At 34.4% G+C, this 19,817-nt stretch overlaps 2 protein-coding genes across 2 annotated transcripts; both read right to left on the bottom strand.

Moving 5' to 3' along the window:
- Positions 1 to 115: 115 nt before the first annotated feature.
- On the bottom strand, positions 116 to 4,045 carry LOC113847893 (protein SIEVE ELEMENT OCCLUSION B-like). Its single transcript, XM_027477213.1, is given in 7 exon segments — positions 116 to 733; positions 1,462 to 1,953; positions 2,212 to 2,354; positions 2,472 to 2,581; positions 2,908 to 3,356; positions 3,631 to 3,781; positions 3,845 to 4,045. Coding segments are annotated over 7 exon segments (2,145 nt in total). The 5' UTR covers positions 4,027 to 4,045.
- An 8,468-nt stretch (positions 4,046 to 12,513) lies between these two features.
- On the bottom strand, positions 12,514 to 15,640 carry LOC113874857 (glycosyl hydrolase 5 family protein-like). Its single transcript, XM_027513069.1, has 4 exons — positions 15,209 to 15,640; positions 14,542 to 14,789; positions 13,318 to 13,838; positions 12,514 to 13,013 (listed from the first exon to the last, which is right to left on the bottom strand). The coding sequence occupies exons 1-4, from the start codon at positions 15,638 to 15,640 to the stop codon at positions 12,514 to 12,516; spliced, it is 1,701 nt and encodes a 566-aa protein (XP_027368870.1).
- Positions 15,641 to 19,817: the final 4,177 nt, after the last annotated feature.

Raw genomic sequence — 19,817 nt, 5'->3', positions numbered from 1 at the left:
TATTACTTTTTGAAAATTAAAATTACACGTTACTACCAATGATTGATTGTTAGATTAAGCCTACGACTTGATTAAATGACAATCCTCAATACTTTGGATTGCACCAAGTATGGTCTCACTCGTTGCAGCAACGGTACATATAAAACTTCTCCATTGGACGGCTACATTCAGCGCAGACCACTTTGTCTGGGGTGCTGCCGTCTATTCCTGGGAGAATCAAGCGATTGCAGTGGTGTGGTGTTTGGAGTCCTTGTATATAATCATCCATTGCTTGCAAAACCCCTTTTTCTTTTGCTGGTTCCTTCCACTGGTCATATTCATAAAGGCACCTTAGAAATGCCTCTCCTTTTCCCTGTGCCATCTTTTCTGTGCCGTGGCTGATCACAGCCCACCCTTGATCACTGCTATCGTAGCTAAGGATTCTCGTGATTTCATGCATTATGTGGTCATTCAATACTGTTTTGCTCTGTTTTAGTTTGGAGTGCCACATGCTCTCCAGCCTAACCCAGAAGAACCAAATTAAGGCGAGGTCAGGAAGTACGTTGCTAAGTCTTTCTTCTTGTATTGCCTTAATGATTTTTCCAACTTTCTCCCCTGGATTGCTTTTGCCCACATAGATAATCTCTACTGGTAGTTGCAGAGCTCCTGCCATTGAATGTGATGTTCTTGTGAATTTGCGGATCCACTCCATATCGCCCCCTCCGTACAAGCATATGTATTTTCCTTCTGATACCTGAACCAATTAGATTGATACGCTAATCTCAAATTCGTCCACTCATGTATCTGTATTTCTATTCTCACTCCAAGATGTTAATTGTTACTAATTCTTGTCCATTTTTTTGTTGTTGATCAAATTAATAATTAAGGTACTTATTTCTTTTTAAAAAATAAGAATGACAATAAACACATGAATATGGATGATAGACACTTTTAAAATAAGGTAGCAAATTAGTCATTAAATTAAACATAGAATTTGTTTAAATATACTTCAAATTTGTCTTCAATTTTATTTGATGTGTGTTTGTATAAGATTGACAAATATGTCATTGTAAAATTTGAAGAATACCATTCATGCATGAACATATAATTTTCAGTTCGAACATGATACATGATATAGCTGGATGTCATTGAATATCTGAGAGAGTCATTAGATCAAATAAAGGGAATCTTTAACTTTTAACTATTTTACTAGTGTTTTCATTTCTTATATGATATCTTAACTACCATTTCTATTTAGATTGAAAACTACTACTGCATAGTATATACACGGGAAGTCAGATAAATCTCACACTGCAGGGCCTGTGAATAATCAGAGTATCCATTCCAATTTTAGTGTTGCTTTCTATGTGATCTTTCCGTATTCATTCCTTAAGTTGGTCAACATTATAGTACTACTTTGCAAACCATAGATGCATATATATATATATATATATATATATATATAAAGGATTGATGACTAACCCAATCCAAGAGTGATAGATCAAGTGTATCTGCCAATAGTTCTATTCCCCAGGTCTCCTCATTCCACAGTGCTTCTTCCCTTGAGCTTGAGAAAGGATATGCCGAGCTTCCCCAAATCCACATCATATTTATTGCATTCAGGTTCACAACCTTCCCTAGCGGATCCAGCACTACGAGAACAGGCTTCTTTTGGAAAAGCCATACTTCTTTAATGTACCTGATGGTTGCTGGCTCCAAAAGCGAAGGGTCATAAAGAGAGTACCATGACATCATTGATTGCAACTTCTCAAACTTTGGTTTCACTTCAGTCCATGGGATTGCCTTATCCACAACTGGAATCCAAACGAGTTCGTATTGACTCTCAAACCTGGTTGAATCCGGACGTGACTCTAGATACATTTGCTCAAGAATCACAAGCTCTTGCTCAGAGACATTATTGGGGTCTGACATGTAGAGTAATACAATTTTCTTCCTTAACGCCTCAATGCTAACCTGAAGACAACATGCTGAAGGTGAGAACAGGAATACCATGTGTAAATAACATTATTCCCTGATTGAATCACTTACTAATTTCATCAAACTAGAAATATGATTGTGAATCATTGCTTAGTTAATTCAAATTGATGTTGTAAGATTGCATTTATATCAATCCTAGTAAGTCTTCACTAAAAATCTAACTAATGACCGTATATGATCACATATGCATAAATATTAAGAGTTAGAGGAAGAAAGAACAGATTTTGGGTTAACCCTTTGCTTTGTAGAACCATCAAACAGTGGCAAAAGATCATCTTTGCTGCAAATCAAAGCTTTGAGAACCTTCAAGTTATCCCGGTGGGATGTCTCAAAAAGGACCCGAAGTGATTCAAATGCTTCTCTCTGTTTGTTGTCATCTGCATCATGACATTCCCAGGCATAGAGATTAGAGACATTTTACACAAACAGAAGCCAGACAATGCTTCTTCCCCCATCTTCATATATTAAGTAACCGAGTAATTAGATTGCCTTACCTAAATGCTGATGACAAAGTGCGAGTTGCTTTCGAAGGTGACTACTTATGTTAACAAGTTTATGGGCCAAACTGGAAACCTCCCAACTCTCTGTTGTTAATGTTATATATCTAAAATCAACCCAATAAAGTTAATAATAATAATAAACAAGTCCGATTTATAGTTTGTTTACCAAATCATCAACACCATTTTAAACAAAAAATATGATTTCTTTTGGTATATATATATAAAAAAAGAAATTACTAAGGAAAGTTGTGATATTTATTGAATAAATATATCAAATCAATCCCTGAAAATGACTTATATTTGATTTCATCAACTAAAATAATATTTTTATAATTTCATGAATAAAATTTAATAATATTAATAATTCCGGGGACTGACTGAGTTTATTAGTGATTGTTAATATTTGTGACGAAGAATGGAGGCATCGTACCCCTGACCCTCGCCAGTTATGCCCAAAATATGCGATGCACAGGCCACAACACTCCGAATGGTCCAATAGACAGCACCAGGAATAAGAGTGGAGGCAGTCAAAGTCTCTGGTGCATCAGGGTCAATGTACTGAGAAGGAAGCTCATGGAACTGAACAATGCAATTGGTTACTTCCATTATTGCCTTAAGAAGGTTGTTGACTGTTTCAAATTTTGGTCCCAAATCATCCACTTTTTCCAGTGTTTCATGAATGTGCTTCAACAGGGCAACCGACTTGGCAAGATGGTTGGTGGCATAAAGCTGAGCCACCAGCCAAAACTCCCCGAAGTTGGATGCAAATGCTGCTAATGCTATCACCACCTTGGCATCCCATGAATAGCTTGAGAGCGTGCCCAGTATTCCCATGGTTGTGGAATGGGCATCTCCACCACCCAAACACTTGCAACATATCTGACACAAGCATCAAAACATTAACATGTTCACCCTCCAAAAACTAGGAGTTAATTTTGTAAGGACTTATCAACATTATAGTAATAAATATTAATGAAAGATATTAACATCAACCTTAAAGACTCATGTTAAATAATAAAGTGTAGTAAATATTTTCTTTTTAGATGGTTATAGCATCTTTAAAGCTATAGATTTATTGAGGAAAAGAAAAAAGACTTTCTCATAGTAAGGTTGTGTTAAAATTGACATGAGAGGATTTATTTTCAAAGGTTACCTCGCATGAAATTTTGTTGATTGTTTGGTACGAGATATCTAGCATGTCAGTCAAGTCCGATAGGTGGGCACTGTCCATCGTGGCAACCGATTGTGCCTGTTGTCCATGGTTAAATTAAACGACCACATTTTAAGAAACCAAGTTAATTAGCGTGGGTTTGTTTAAATTATATTAAGAAGCATAATGCAAATGATTGGAGGAGGAGTGAAGCTATACCTGAACAGCACGGCGAAAAATGTCATGAACGAGATTAAGAAGAGGTCTAACGTTACTGTGTCCGCCAACAGGAGAATGAGTGGCACGAATATGTTTGGTCATTGTTGTGTCATCTAATGCTGAAAATATATGGCGAATAGCCCTTGTCTGCATCTTCATCTTCCGTGGCACCATTGCCATTTTCTTCAACAGATAATGTTTGTTTAGGTTTGGTTAGTGGTAGTCGATCTAGACTGCTACATCTTATATACTCATTCATGCCAAGTTCTGTTGAATCTCTACCTTGCTTCTATTTGGGTTCAAACCGCTTAAAGTAACAAAGCAGAGATTCCCATATTGGATAAAGGATTTCTCCACTTTATACCTTTCATCAGTTACGTACGCCTTTCTTTTTCACTTTTTTAATTGACCAATGAATTATATAATAATATATTATATAGTTTGTTATCTATTTAATAATAAATAATGATTTAAGTTAATTTATTAAATGTTACTTTTACAATTAGATAAATTTATACATAAGTGTATTTAGAGTTAGTAAATAAATTAAATTATCACTTCTATTTTAAAGCTAGCATACTTGTGTTTTCAAACGCATTTTATTTCTCTTTGTTTTGTACTATCTCACACCTTTGGAAGCGTTTGAATCAACAATCATTCTTTCCTTGCTGCTATTAAAAACTAAAATTAAAATTATCACGAGAATGAACCTCCTTTTCTTTCCTGAAAAAAGAAATAATATAGGTGTGTCTTAAATTTTTATGGTACTAAATTAATAACTTTAACATTGGTAACGTCTTAGGGTTTATTACCTTTAAAGTTAGATAAATTTAATTGAGATGTACGTAAGAATTATTCTTAAATATAAATTTTAAATTAAAACATGTCAAGGTAAAAATGTGATATTGGGAATAAAACAAACGTGTACCTAATCTATGCCAATGTAGTTTTACCATATGCACTTCTTACCTAACACGTTGCAAATATTATCAACACAAAGTAGAATAAAATATTTGTTGACCAAAACAAAGTAAAATAAATTCATAAAGACGAATCACAAGCCACGAGTTACTGCAAGAAAGGTATAATTTTTTTCCAACTTTTATGATGCGAAAGAATCATTACTGTGTTAAAAGTACGTAAATAATTCCAACTATTGGCCATTCTTTACAATCACTTTGACATTGACTGATAACATCTTGCAGGAATTTTAACAGCCGAACCAAAGCGTTTTAAATTTGTTTAAGTAAAATAAAATTTATTTGACAAAAAAATAATCTTTAAGCCAACAAAATTTACTTAGGTGAATTTAGTAAAAAAAATAATTTTTATTTAAGTCAAAAAATTTATTTAAGTCAAAATTATAATTTTTTTTCTCTTTAAACCACAAAAAATTGAAAAATATTTATACAAGATTATGTCACCACTCATACCACAAAAACTTAAATATTTCAAAATATATAATAATGTAACTATTTCTCAAAATTATTATTCATATAATCTTTATTATTATTCTCAACAATTTAACTTGATTCATATCTCACAAATATTTAGAACAAATAGTACATTAGATAAACTTTTATTTTTTATCAATGATTACCTAGTTATTAAAAATCCTTACATATATCATTCTACCAAATATTTTAAATGTATTAGTGAGTGTGCTACTTGAGCTAAAAATTAGTGAGATAAAACTATTTGCAATTAAGTTTAATTGTTGAGAATAATAAGAATGATTATAAATTAAATTAAGTTTTTGCTTAAGCAAATTTTGTTGGCTTAAGCAAAAATCACTTTTTGTCAATTTTGCTTAAGTAATTTAAATTGCAGGCTATAGCTTCCTCTAAAACTGTAGAAATTTTGGATCATAAAAAATCTATTGTCATCTATGATTCTGTGAAAGAAAAAAAAATTTACATTTAAAGTGAGCATTTTTTTTATTTTATAAAATATTTTTAACGTGTATGTAATTTAAAAAACTGTTGAAGTTTAAAACGTAATAACTCCAACTCACACTCACTCTCAACTTGACAAGTTTACGAGGAACTAAAATTCATACTTGTATTCATATCCTTTAATGGGTGTACAAAAGGGACTTATATAAGATTGTAATCAACCACCTATTTCCTCCCATTCTAACAACCTGCGCTAACATATGACAGTTATAATGGTTTTTGACAATTAATTTCTAATTTTTTTCCTAATTCGTCCCTGAATATTTAATCTGTTACAATTGTCCCCCCTTCAAAATAGGACTTGTCCGCAAGTCCTATGACTAATAATGCCAATTGAACTCTGGAAATTGCCGCTTCATGCTAAATAATTCTCTCCATTCAGCATCCTTTGGAGTCGTGTCCTTCCATTGTATTAAGACCTCCGTAACCGCTTTATGCCCTTTCTTTTTCATTCTTCTGTCCAAGACTGCCAACGGTTGTGCCTGATACTCGCCATTTGCATTGAATACTGGCAGCTGAGGTGAAACCAAATGTTGTCCATGGTGTTTCTTTAATAAAGACACATGGAAAACATCATGAATCTTTGTTCCTTGTGGTAGTTCCAATTTGTAAGCTACTTTCCCAATTCTTTCTAGAATCTGAAATGGGCCATAGTAACGTGCAGCAAGTTTGTGGAAAGGAGTGTTGGCCAATGTGTGTTGTCTAAAGGGTTGGATCTTTAAGTATACCAAATCTCCCTTCTAGAATTCCTTGTCAATTCGTTTCTGATCTGCAAATTTCTTCATTCTGTCCTGTGCCTTCCATAAATTGATGTGCAGCAACTGTCTGATCTGTTCTCTTGTTTTTATCGTATAAGTCACAGCTTCCACCATGGAGTCGTCCTTTATCACCACATTTGGACTAGCAGGAGGATAATCGTATAAAGCTTCAAATGGTGTCATCCTAGTTGCTAAATGGAACTTGGTATTATACCAAAGTTCAGCCAAGGACAAGAAGGTCACCCATTTCTGAGGCATGTCTCCTGTCACACACCTTAAATATGCTTCCAAAGATTTATTCAAAGCCTCAGTTTGTCCATCTGTTTGGGGATGGAAAGCTGTTGATTTTAAAAGCTTCACTCCATGTAATTTCATGAGCTCATTCCAGAATTTACTCATAAATATAGTATCCCGATCAGAAATTATCTCATTTGTCCATCCATGTAATTTCACCACATTATCTATAAAGATCTCAGCTACCTTGGCAGCTCCAAATGGATGAGATAGGGACATGAAATGAGCATATTTGGTTAATCTATCAATGACCACAAGGATGACAGTCATACCATTGGATTTTGGTAGGCCAACGATGAAATCCATTGAGATGGACTTCCATGCTTGATCAGGTATAGGGAGTGGTTGTAGTAGACCTGCTGGCAGCTGCTGCATGGGTTTGTTTTGTTGGCAAGTCATGCATTGTTGAACCCACATCTTGACCTCTTTCTGTAACCCTTTCCAATGGAATTGTTCTTTAATTCTTCTGTAAGTAATTTCACTTCCTGAATGACCTCCGACTGGTGAATTGTGAAAATGTTGCAGAATTTTCTTCCGTAACTCAGGTGCATTGCCAACTACCAATTTTCCTTTCCGTCTGAAGAAGTCTCCATCATATGTGTAATGTTTGTAAGGTTGTTGAGTTAATCTAATTCTGTCAATAATCTTCTGTATCTTATGGTCTGCCTGCCATGACTCTTTCACCTCTTGCAGTAATTGAGATTGTATGACCAGAATTGCTGCTAAACAGGCTTTACTTCTATTCCTTGACAAGACATCAGCTACAATATTTTCTTTGCCTTTTTTATATTCAATGCTGAAGTCTAAGCCCATAAGTTTTTCCAATCCCCAATTCTGCATCAAAGTTGTCGGTGGCTGTTCCAACAGGTGTTTGAGAGCTTTTTGGTCAGTTTTGATGATGAAATGTTGGTCTAAAAAATAATGTTGCCATTTCTTTACTGCAAACAGAATGGCATAGAACTCCTTTTCGTAGGCTGACAAGTTGTGATATTTTGGTCCCATGGCTTTACTTATATAAGCTATAGGGTGTCCTTTTTGTAACAAGACTGCCCCTATACCTATACCGGAGGCATCAGTCTCCAATGTGAAAGGTTGACTGAAATCGGGTAAGGATAACACAGGTGCTGTAGTTAAGGCTTGTTTGAGCTTGTTGAATGATTCCTCAGCTTCCTCATTCCATTTGAACTTAGTGTCTTTTTGTAGAAATTTTGTTAATGGTGCAGCTATTTTTCCATAATTATAGATAAATCTTCTATAGTAGCCGGACAGGCCAAGAAACCCTCGTAATTCCTTTAAAGATGTAGGTCTGGTCCATTGCTGTACAGCCGTAATTTTCTGAAGATCAGGTTCCACTCCTTTGGAGGAAATAAGATGGCCTAAATAATCAATCTTCCTTTTTCCAAAACTGCATTTTTTAAAATTCAATGCTAGGCAATTGTGCTGTAAAATCTCCAACGTGATCTCTAAACATCGTAGATGGTCCTCCCAAGTCTTTGTGTAAACTAGAATGTCATCAAAGAAAACTAGGATGAATTTTCTCAAGTATTCTCTGAATATGTCATTCATCAAGTTCTGAAAAGTAGTTGGAGCATTGCTTAAGCCAAAAGGTAACACCACCCACTCATAGTGTCCACTATGAGTTCTAAATGCTGTTTTAGAAATGTCCTCCTCAGCCATTCTGACTTGATTATATCCACTCCTCAAGTCAAGTTTGGTGAAATAGCTTGCACCATGTAGCTCATCCAAGAGATCCTCTATTAAAGGCATAGGAAACTTGTTTTTGACAGTGATGGCATTTAGTTTTCTAAAGTCCGTACAGCACCTCCAAGAGCCATCCTTCTTCTTCACTAAAACCAAAGGAGATGCATAGTTGCTTGCACTGTCCCTAATGAATCCTGTGGAGAGTAATCCCTTAACTTGTCTCTCGATCTCCTCCTTTTGATTGTGTGGGTACCTGTAAGGCTTCAAACAAACAGGTGAATTACTTGTGAGGATTATTTTGTGGTCATATCGTCGCTTAGGAGGAAGCTCGGTTGGCTCCTTGAAAAGGTGGTGATACTGTTCCATTAGTTTTTGAAGTTCCTCATTTTGACTTTGAGATAATAGTGCTTCATTCTCAGGTGTAGGTAGATTAAAGAATGCAGACCCTTGTATAGCCAGTAACATTGTCTGGCCCTGGATTGTTTTCAATGTCCCTGAAGTTGGAGAAATTGCTACTTGTTGTGGTTCACCATTTAAACATACTAGTTGTCCTTGATGCTGGAATTTCATTGTCAATTGAGCACAGTTCCAACAAATTTCACCCAATGTCTGAAACCATTGCATGCCCAAGATAATTCCAAAACTGCTACTAGGTAATACCAGGAAATCTGCTGCAAAGTGGTGAGCATTGAACCTCCATGAAACCTGAGAACAGCGCTTAGTGATGACTAATTGCTTATCTGAAGCCACCATCACCGGAAAGTCCCTTATGAAACTGGTTTTGAGGCCTAATGTCTTCACCCATCTGTCACTAATGAAGTTGTGAGTGCTCCCTGTATCCATCAAGAATGGCACTTCCTGCTTCTTTATAATTCCCTTTAATTGTAGTGTATTTCCCCCAACAATTCCTTGTAATGCATTTAAGGAAATATGCACATTGGTATTATCTGCTAACTCCAGGCAATGCTCAATTATTTCAGTGTCTACATCTTGATCAGCAACATCATCATTATCAATCTCAATTTGTTCTTGCGCAGCAAAAATGGCATTCAACCTACCCCAGACTTTACACCTTTGTTTATGATTCCTATCCCATTTATCACCACAAAAACGACATAGACCCTGAGCAATTCTTTCACTAACCTCTTTTCTGGAAATTGGTGTTGTATTGGCTGCCTTGGATTCCACGGTAGGTGCTGAATTGGAGGAAGTCGATGTGTGATTTTGTTGTAAACTAGTAATAGGTTGACTTCTTTGATTTTGATTTGTGTTATACCAAGTTCTTGAGTATCTGGTCTAGAAATCAGCATTGGTGTTCCTTTCCATACCCAGTTTCTTGGTGATATCTAGGAGAATCCCGTCTTGCAAGCGAGCCAACCGGATTGCCTCTTGAATTGTTGCTGGTTTATGGACGCGTACAGATTTCTCTAATGCAGGTTTCAATCCCGAAAGAAAGAAGCTAAGTGTTATTTCCTTTGAAATAACCACACGTGCCAAGAGGTTATCAAAATTTTCAATATATTCAATCAATGCACCATCTTGCTTTAATCTTGCCAATTCTGCCACCGGATCATCAAAGGTACCATCGTCGAATCTGTTTCCAGCATCTTGTAAAATCTGTCGCCATGGTTTTGTTTTGAAATTTGGGTCTTGAATGTAATGTCTTTGCCAGGAAAATGCTTTGCCATCCATTGAAAGTAACAATAGACGCCCTCTTTGATCTTCAGGCGTGCCTTCAAGTTCAAAGAATTGTTCGGCCTTAGCTTGCCATTCTCTGAAATTATTGCCATTAAACGAAGGAAACTGGAGCTGAGCTCTATCAAGAATAGATGTAGAAGATTCTGGAGTTTCACTATGAGTATCATTTTCCGGTGTCTGTTTCTTGCCATAATGGAGCGCTGCCACTGATGATATTAATCCTTCTATTGATTTCTGCAATGCTTCAAGACTCCGCTGTGTTGTATCTTGCGAATCTGTCATTGTTTTCTCCATCGAGTCGATGCGCGTTTCAAGTTCTTTCACTGTCACCATCGTTTCCAGACTCTCTGATACCAATTGTTGAAGTTTAAAACGTAATAACTCCAACTCACACTCACTCTCAACTTGACAAGTTTACGAGGAACTAAAATTCATACTTGTATTCATATCCTTTAATAGGTGTACAAAAGGGACTTATATAAGATTGTAATCAACCACCTATTTCCTCCCATTCTAACAACCTGCGCTAACATATGACAGTTATAATGGTTTTTGACAATTAATTTCTAATTTTTTTCCTAATTCGTCCCTGAATATTTAATCTGTTACAAAAACACATAAAAATAATTATATATAATATTGCGGTATTGAATTCATGAAAATCTCATGCACACTAATCATTTTATCCAGCAGTCTTCATCACCTCCTAAATAAGATTTTCTGTGCTACATTTTTTATTTTGGTGTTGGGCAACATTCAGGGCTTCTAAGATGAAAATCCTAGCAATCTTTGATAAATCTTGTACATTTTTTTATTACAACATGTATTGAATCCAATATTTACATGGATTATGGAGGTTCATGGAATAAATTTCTAAAAAACTAACATGAATCCATTTAAAATCCAATTATATGAATTAAATTATAAATCAATCTATTTTAATTTTTCTAAAAATTAGTTTAAATAAAATTTAAATTTTATTTAAAATCAATGTTAAACCATTTTTACATGTAATAAAAATATATTATAAATATTTTTATATTATTATTAAATTTATAATAAAGAATATAACATTATATATATATATATATATATATATATATATATTGTTAAGTATCAACATTTATTAAAGATAAAATATGAATATAAGAGGTACTCTAACCTATTATATCTTTAAAAGAAATTAACAATATATGTCAAAAAAATATTTACGTATATTTTAATTTATTAATAATATTATTTTTATTTTTATATTTTATTAAAGTAATAAATATTTAGATATATTCTACTTTTTATCATCTATCTATCACACAAATTAATTATATGAATTAAATTTTAAACTATTTTATTTTATTTTTTTAATTAGTTCAAACATAGTTTTAAAATTTAAATTTAGTTTAAAATTAGTTTAAAATTTGATTTTTGTTGAAACTAATTTTAAATGTAGTTTATGTTGAATTAGTTTTAAATCTAATTTTAAATTTAATTTTTAATGCAAAACTGATTTTCAATATATTTATGAATTTTATTTTTAAAATAAAAGTAATTTATTGTACAAAATATTACATTAAATTAGTGTATTTTAAAAATATTTTAACAACATTTATTAATATATATTATATTTTATAGAAGTGTATAAAATATTTATTATCATTTTTAACTTATTTTTAATAAATGGAGTTTATAATGAAAGTTTAAATCAAAACCTATAAAAATAAAAATTAATATTATAAATAATAATAAAATTATTATGTTATAATATTTTAAAATTAAAAAAACATAAATATAAAAACAACAATAGTAATTAATTTAAAAATATTTGTTATATTTTAATATCTTGAATTATTTTAAATATTTAATTTTAATTATAAAAATTAAGATTATAAAAAAATATTAGTAATAAAATATAGTTACAATAAAATTTTGTAAACTAATATAACGTAAAAATTTAATAAATAAAAATATAAAATAGTAGCTTCATACATATAAATTTAGATAAAAAAAATTTTAATTTTAGAAAATAAATTTAAACTACTAGTTACACTAGTTAATAAAAAAACTAGTTTAACGCGGATCAAAATTCTTAAAACTAAATTTAATATTAGATATAGATTGTACATGTAAAATTGAATTTTTTAAACACTTCTGACATAGATATGCTTATTGCATTACTTCGTGCAATCAAAATGTAGGCAAGGATACATTTTATGATTACAGCATTGTGAGAGATATTGACCGACCGTGATATTCTTAAAAACAACTTACATTGAGCTTAATGGTTTCCACAATAGGTCCGGTGAACCTAACATGGATAATGTTGAGGTTGTCGAGATTGTCCTCCTTCCACTATCAGTAAGTTTAAACCATTGGCTTGCAGGATCACATGTATTATCTTTGCTCAAACATTTACAAGCATTGGTCACAATGGTGTTGCTATCATCAACATCTAAACATACATTGGAACCATCGCTTAGTTTAGTTGAAAGGTGCATTTTTGAATCTGAGATCATTTCCCATGCTGAGTTGGAACCAGAGCATAGCGTGCTAAGTATTGCAGGCTTCATTTTTTCCTCTGCTTGTAAGCATAAGTTTGTATCGTTTGTTAATAGAGTCTTCTTGGGTGTGTAATTCCAACCATTAGAAAAAGAGCATGGACCCAACATTAGTACCGGTGGTCCTATCTGTGACTTTCTTGTGACACAGAGACCCGTCAAAGGATGGAATATCAATTTGTATGGATTGCCTTCTGATATACCTGGCCCTGCACAGTGTCAAACAAAAACATGATAAAGTGTCAAAGACGAATGCTAGTAAACTATTCCTCAACACACTTGTGATCACTTTTTTAAAATGTCAATATAGTTTTTAAAGTAGTTAATTTACAAGATAAATATTTTTTTTTGATAGAACAAGATAAATGTTTTAAATTTTAAACATCGATCAATTACATAAAATGTGCTAATTGGCAGCATTTATCAAGTGCTAAATTAGTAATGATATTTTCCAACCAACTAACAGTGCAAAGTACAAAATGCCTCGATTAGTGGTTATGCTCATAGTCATACCTCGAAATGGAAGTTGGAGGGCACGGATTCTATTCAAGAAAGTGGTATTTCTAACTTGGCTCCAATCCCAATTGAGAAGTCCATAAAACTCTTCCATTCCTGTAACCCCTTGTCTAAAGTAGTAACTACCGACAAGTGTCCACAAGGCCCAATCCAAGTCAAGCTCAGCTATCACTGCCAAAATGCAATTAAGGTATCTGTTATCGTTCACATTGGTACCTCTCAAGTCTAATCCAAACTCACTAAGAAACAATGGCCACCCTTGGTCCACTAGGTAGCCAGACGTTTTCTTCATATTTCCAGCCACTTGTCCACATACTTGGTTTGGGTTCCCATTAACCCAAGCTTGACCATCAGTGAAGCCATACCTATGCACTTCAAATACTAGTTTTTCCTTGAATGTCAAGCTTACGGGTCGATTGTTAATGAATGACAAATCTGTGTCAAAATTTAGGCCAGATAGAATGACAAGAACATTTGGATTTGCTGCATGAACTGCTTCTGCTCCTTTCACCATGTACCTTCAATTTAGAACAATATTTTATCATGCAAATATGATTTCTCTCTCACACCCTCTTTCATATTTTTTTTCCAACTATGCCATTGTTTTACTTTTTCTCTCCTCACAAATCCATCTCTACTTTCATTTTTTTTTGCCCCTTTCACTGTTATTTTTCAAATAGTAACTGATTTATTGTTAAAATCATGATTCATATGATTTAAAATATTATTTCAATTCTTTGCAAAAATATTCATGTTTAGTTTTGTTCTTCACCTTGATTTCTTTTTAAAAAAATATTAGCTATTTAAATTGGTAAGAAACTTATCCTTCCCCATGTCTTTGACATTTTGTCATCAAATTGAATGATTGAATACCCTTTAAAAAATGATTATGGTGGAACAAAGAAAAAGTAAACAATTTATCTACAAGGAGCTGAAAATAAAATTAATAATAAAAAGCACAGCAGACAATGAAAATTAAAAAGTGAATGTGTATATTAGATGTTAAAACAATGTTTTATTTTGTTACGCACGTTATTCAACCAGCAACTACAACATTGATTAAAATATTTTTTAAGATTACCATGACATGGGGATAGAAATTTCTTCTGAGCGAAAAAAGAAGCAGTTGTAGTGTTTCAAAATTGTTGTTTTTGGTAAATTTTGTTTATAGTAAAAAAAGTGTTTTTGTAAATGATTTTTTTTGTCAACAGTAGTTGTTACATGTACCAATCGTTGACATTTTGCTTGGGCCCTCTAAGCTCATTCCTGAGGCTCATGCCCACAACACTAGTAACTCCATTGAAAATAGTGGCCATCTTGGTGAGGCCCAAAATCCACTGGTTTGGGTCGAAATATTTGTCACCGAAGAACCCATTATCGTCCGTACCACCGCAGCACCACCCTGGTTGCGTCACGTGGTTGTCCAAAATCACCATCACATTGTTCTCGCCAAGACTTTTCACCACTGCCTGTACTCCACAACACAAAATGTTATTCTACACTCAACTCATGGTTATAGAAATTCGTCATGCACATATCCAAAATTTCTCATTAAAAAGAACTTCACAGATAAGAAATATTTTTACCGCTAGTAATTTTTATTATCTAATTAGTTCAATAAACAAAAAGCATTAATTCAATTATGTCTAACGGAACAAAAAAAATACAAACTTGTATGACGAATTTAATAGTATCTAGGAACTTAGTTGGAGGGATTCAATTATTTAGTAATAAGTATGGTCCATCGCCATCGAATAAGCATCATTGATCACATCATGATAAGATTGATAATAAAAAGAAATAAGAACGATGAGGTAACTAAAATTAGTCAACGGATTGGTAAGGCGAATTGATTATGAATAAAATGGATTGGTAACAAAAACTTTACCTGAAAAGCTTGGATGAGGGGAAGATCTATGATGGAGGGGTTGTTGGTTTGGACACCAGCAATGGCTTCAAGGAGGCCAAGGCTCTGTAAGGAGTGTCTAACGGAGAGAGATGAAAGAGAGTCATTGGTGACCAAAAGAATAGGCCAAGTGAGCCTAACACAGTTGAAGCCCATTGACTTGATCGCACTTGAAATCACATCCATAGGTTGCTTGCTTAGCCCTTCAGCCACCATAGCTTCTAAATGGGACACCCAATTCACACAAGCCAGTTTCACCCTTTCCCCATCTTCGTTCACTATCCATCGAGAATTCGTGTGAAGTGAAAAACCCCTCACAGCCACTGGCTTAACTTCGATTGTGGCTCCCAAGAACAATGATATTATTAGCACAATGAGAAAATTCAAAACCAAAGTGCACCACCACTTACCCATTTCGGGTTTCTTTATACATCATGCGACCCGAACACTATATAAATATATTTTGAGGCATGAGGATGCAGGATTATTCTTGCGGCAAGTTGTATTTTGTCGTTATGTTGTCATATAATTTCTTCCTTTTCATCGGGTTAATTAAATTATGTGTTATAGCCTATGACAGTTGAAAGATGTTTCGCATACCATCATATTTAAATAATTTTTTATTTTTAGATACATCTTATATTACATATAATGTTAAATTTTAGAAATTTAAATTAAAAAAGCTGATAATACATTGAATTTTGGAGTGTATACTTTTCTCTGCATTTTTCAAATGTTTCCTGGACCTTTTCTTCTTTATGTATTGTTCCTTCGCTGCTGCGCGATCGGCAAATTTAGTATAAATTATAATAATAATATTTTCCCGTTAAACTTGTATTTCAGTTGGAGAATCAATCTTAGAAATGTGAAAATATCTTAATAAAATGTTTAAAAGATTTCATATAAATAAAAATATATATATATATATGTTGGAATGAAATTTAAAGAGAGTGATTAAATGATTTATAAGCGTAAGAAGCATAGAAAAAAGAAGCAGCATGAGAGAAATAAGCTGTCAAAGAGAAATGCTTATAATTTTTTTTATGGTTTTGATACATTACAAACATTTATTTATAACTGTCTATTTAAATATGAACAAAATGTATATTAATTACACAAGTTGTTTGGGATAAGGAAAATTTTCTAAGTTAAAAATCATCTTGAAGGAAACTACATCTCAACAAGTTTTGAGGGTCAAGAAGGAGCCAAAGATAAACCTGAACAGAAGAGAATATTGGAAGACCTTTGGTTTTAATTAAAAGGAACACATTTCGAGCTATTTTAAGAGATTTTTGTCACATTGTTGATTTTTCTCTAAACTACTTGAAAGACAAGAAAATATTCTAAGACCACAAAACTAAAGGCTTTTTCGAGAAGTTTTGAGGAGTTTTTAAGTCACTGACACCAAAAACTACTCGAAAAATAGAACTGGCAAGAAAATATTTCAAGTCCACAAAACTGATGGTTTTTCGAGGAGTTTTTAGGAGTTTTTAAGTCCCTGACACCCAAAAGCTGCTCGAAAAACAGGACTAACAGGAAAATATTCTAAGTCCACAAAAAACTGATGGCTTTTCGAGGAATATTTGATGAGTTTCCAAGTACCTGACACCCAAAACTGCTCGAAAAGCAGGAAGTGGTAAGAAAATATTCTAAGTCCACAAACTTGGCTGAGTTCCAGATTTCCTCTAGAATTGCTCGAAAAACAAGAAGTGGTCAGAAAATATTCTAAGTCCACAAATCTGGTCGAGCTCAAGAGTCCCTCCAAAATTGATCGAAAAACAGAAATGAGCAAAGAAAATGTTCTAAGTCCACAAGACCCAGACAGACTCTCAAAACTCCAGAATGGCTCGAAAAGAGAAGTCAAGAAGAAACTATTCCAAGGCCATAACATTAAAAGAGTTTTCTAGGTTTCTCTCAGAAATACTCGAAAGATAGGAGTATTGAAAAATCCAAAAGCGGTTACCAGTAGTTATCAACATTCACCACTACGCAAAGGAGATCATGGGCGATAGCGGTTACAACAAACAGCATGATCGTGGATAGTGAGCATCAACAGTTGAAGTCAGTTACTAAGAAGTGCCCGCAAAAGGAGGAAAACGGTGGTGATATTCATGTCTATAAATACTACAAAGCATTATTTCACAAGGGACGACTTTTTGCACCCAGACACCGCACCTAAACACTCTGAGACGCTGAAACCCTGCACCGCGCCAGACACCAGCTACAAGGAGACCTACGGTGGCCGTTGTTCGCCGTTGTGAGGAGTCGTACGTTTACATTCCAGCACCTTTACATTCCTACATTTACCTTTCTGCATTTTAATTTTAGTTCTTGTTACTTATGTCTTCGTACGTTGTTTAGTTCCGACTTGCTACATTTCTGTAAAACATCTACGTTTGATTTAATTGTGCACATTTAGTATTCACTATTCTTGCTTAATACTCTTTTACGCCGTTAATCTGAGCATCACGTTAACGACACACTTAAAAGAACCCAAAGAGGACCTAAATCCAGTCCCCAGATTGATCTTTGGATTATTTGTTTACAACTGTCATTTTTCACCGTAAACAAATTGGCACGCCCAGTGGGACAATATTGTGTGTTTTGAATGATTGTTTGCTTTGTTGCATGATATTACGTAACGGACGTTGTATTATGGCTAATAGAGGAAGAAATAGTGATTCTAGTTCTGGGAATGGCAATTCCAGAAGTGATGGTAGTGATACTAACCCAGATGTAAGCGGCAGTACTACTACTGCCGCACAACCCACACAATGACGGCGTTACCTACGCCGTCATCTCCCGTAGTTAGCCAATTTATGGCTACTATGCCGCCAACCAATCCCAGCATAAATCCTGGCCCAAGGCCAAGGCTGGGTGATCACCCATTTGGCTTACCTCCCGTGTGTATCCTCCTATCTTTGGAGTATCAACCTACTCTAACCCTGTGGTGACAACCGTGTCACCCCAGAGTCACACCATTCCACTGGAATGGGTGTACTCCATACTATTCCACCGGGAATGGGTACGATTGGTGGAGTACCTGAAGCGCAAGTTGCGTTTGGAGCTTCGAGTGGGGATTCACTTCCTACTAGCTCGTTTTGAATGTTGCCTTACATTCCATGAGGCAACAGATGGATGAAAGCAATCACGAGATGGTCAATATGCTGACTCATCAAATGACCACTGTGTTGAATCCCATAGTGGAAATGACTAATACCAGCTATCAAATTTGGCTGAACAAATGCGTCGAATTGCTGACGTTTTTGGGGCACCTCGAGTCCCTATAAGGCAAGGGCAAAATGTTGCCCAAACACCTAATCAAGATGCTACAAATCTTGGTCGAAATGGTCAAATTTTCGAGCAAAATAGACCAAATTTTGGTCCAAATCTTCCGAGACAAAATGAGGGAAATTTTCAGGTAGACCAACCCCTAGTTTTTGCTCGAAGAAATTGGTCGAAATCTCGACCAAAACCTTCTGAGACAAAATGAGGGTGATTTCCAGGGAAATCAACCCTTTATTATTGCTCGAAATCAGAATGCTGATGAAATACTTGAGCAAGTTAGGCAAAATAATTTAGGGGGCATCAAATTCAATATCCAAACAACCCGAATCCTCAAAACATTGCCAATGTAGTCGAACAAGTCTTGAATCAACATGGGTTCGACGTAGGGTATGCTAATAGACCCTACTTTGTCTCAGCATTCTCTGAGGCAATTTTGCAGGCTGAACTGCCTCGGGGCTGGAAAGTCCCAAAATTCACTAAATTTGCCGGAGATTCCGGTGAATCTACAGTAGAACATATAGCTAGATACGCCATAGAATGTGGAGATTTAGCTCGAAATGAAGATTTAAAGTTAAAGTACTTTCCTAGTTCTTTGACTAAGGGGGCCTTTACCTGGTTCACAACCTTACCCCCGAATTCAATTCATAATTGGAATCAATTAGAAAGAAGGTTTCATGAACAATTCTTTCGTGGTGAAGCGAAAGTTAGCTTAATGGATTTGGTTAATATAAAAAGAATACATAATGAATCCATTGACAATTATCTAAGTAGATTTCGACAAATGAGGTCGAGATGTTTTACTCAAATTCCAGAATATGAACTAGTCCAAGTGGCTATAGGCGGATTAGAGTACTCGATTAGAAAGAAATTGATTAATCAGCAGTTAAGAGACATGTCGCAGTTAGCGACGAGAGTGAGGCAAATCGAGCAACTTAAGGCTGAAAAATTTGTCCCTAAGAAAATAGAGAAATTTCCTCGAAAAGACAAAGTGGCTTACATAGGTCTCGCTGAAGGAGAAATAGGAAGCGAGAATGATCTCGACGAAGAAGATGTCGATTTAGGGGTAAATGAGGTAAATGTAGCTGAATTAAAACCAGGACCCCCTTATGTTTGCCAATCTTTAAAACCACTCAAAATTAAGGACAAAACTCGACCTAATAAGAGTTATGCCTTTGATGTATCTAAAGCTGATCATATTTTTGACATTTTATTGAAAGATGGGCAAATTATATTATCTGATGATCATAAAATCCCTACTCTAGAACAAAGAAAGGGTCAAAATATTGTAAGTTTCGTCACGTTT

The sequence above is a fragment of the Abrus precatorius genome, unplaced genomic scaffold, assembly GCF_003935025.1.
Source record: "Abrus precatorius isolate BTA unplaced genomic scaffold, Abrus_2018 Scaffold8, whole genome shotgun sequence".
Taxonomy (NCBI): domain Eukaryota; kingdom Viridiplantae; phylum Streptophyta; class Magnoliopsida; order Fabales; family Fabaceae; genus Abrus; species Abrus precatorius.
Note: the sequence above shows the minus strand (reverse complement) of the source record. Positions and strands in the feature narration are given on the sequence as shown.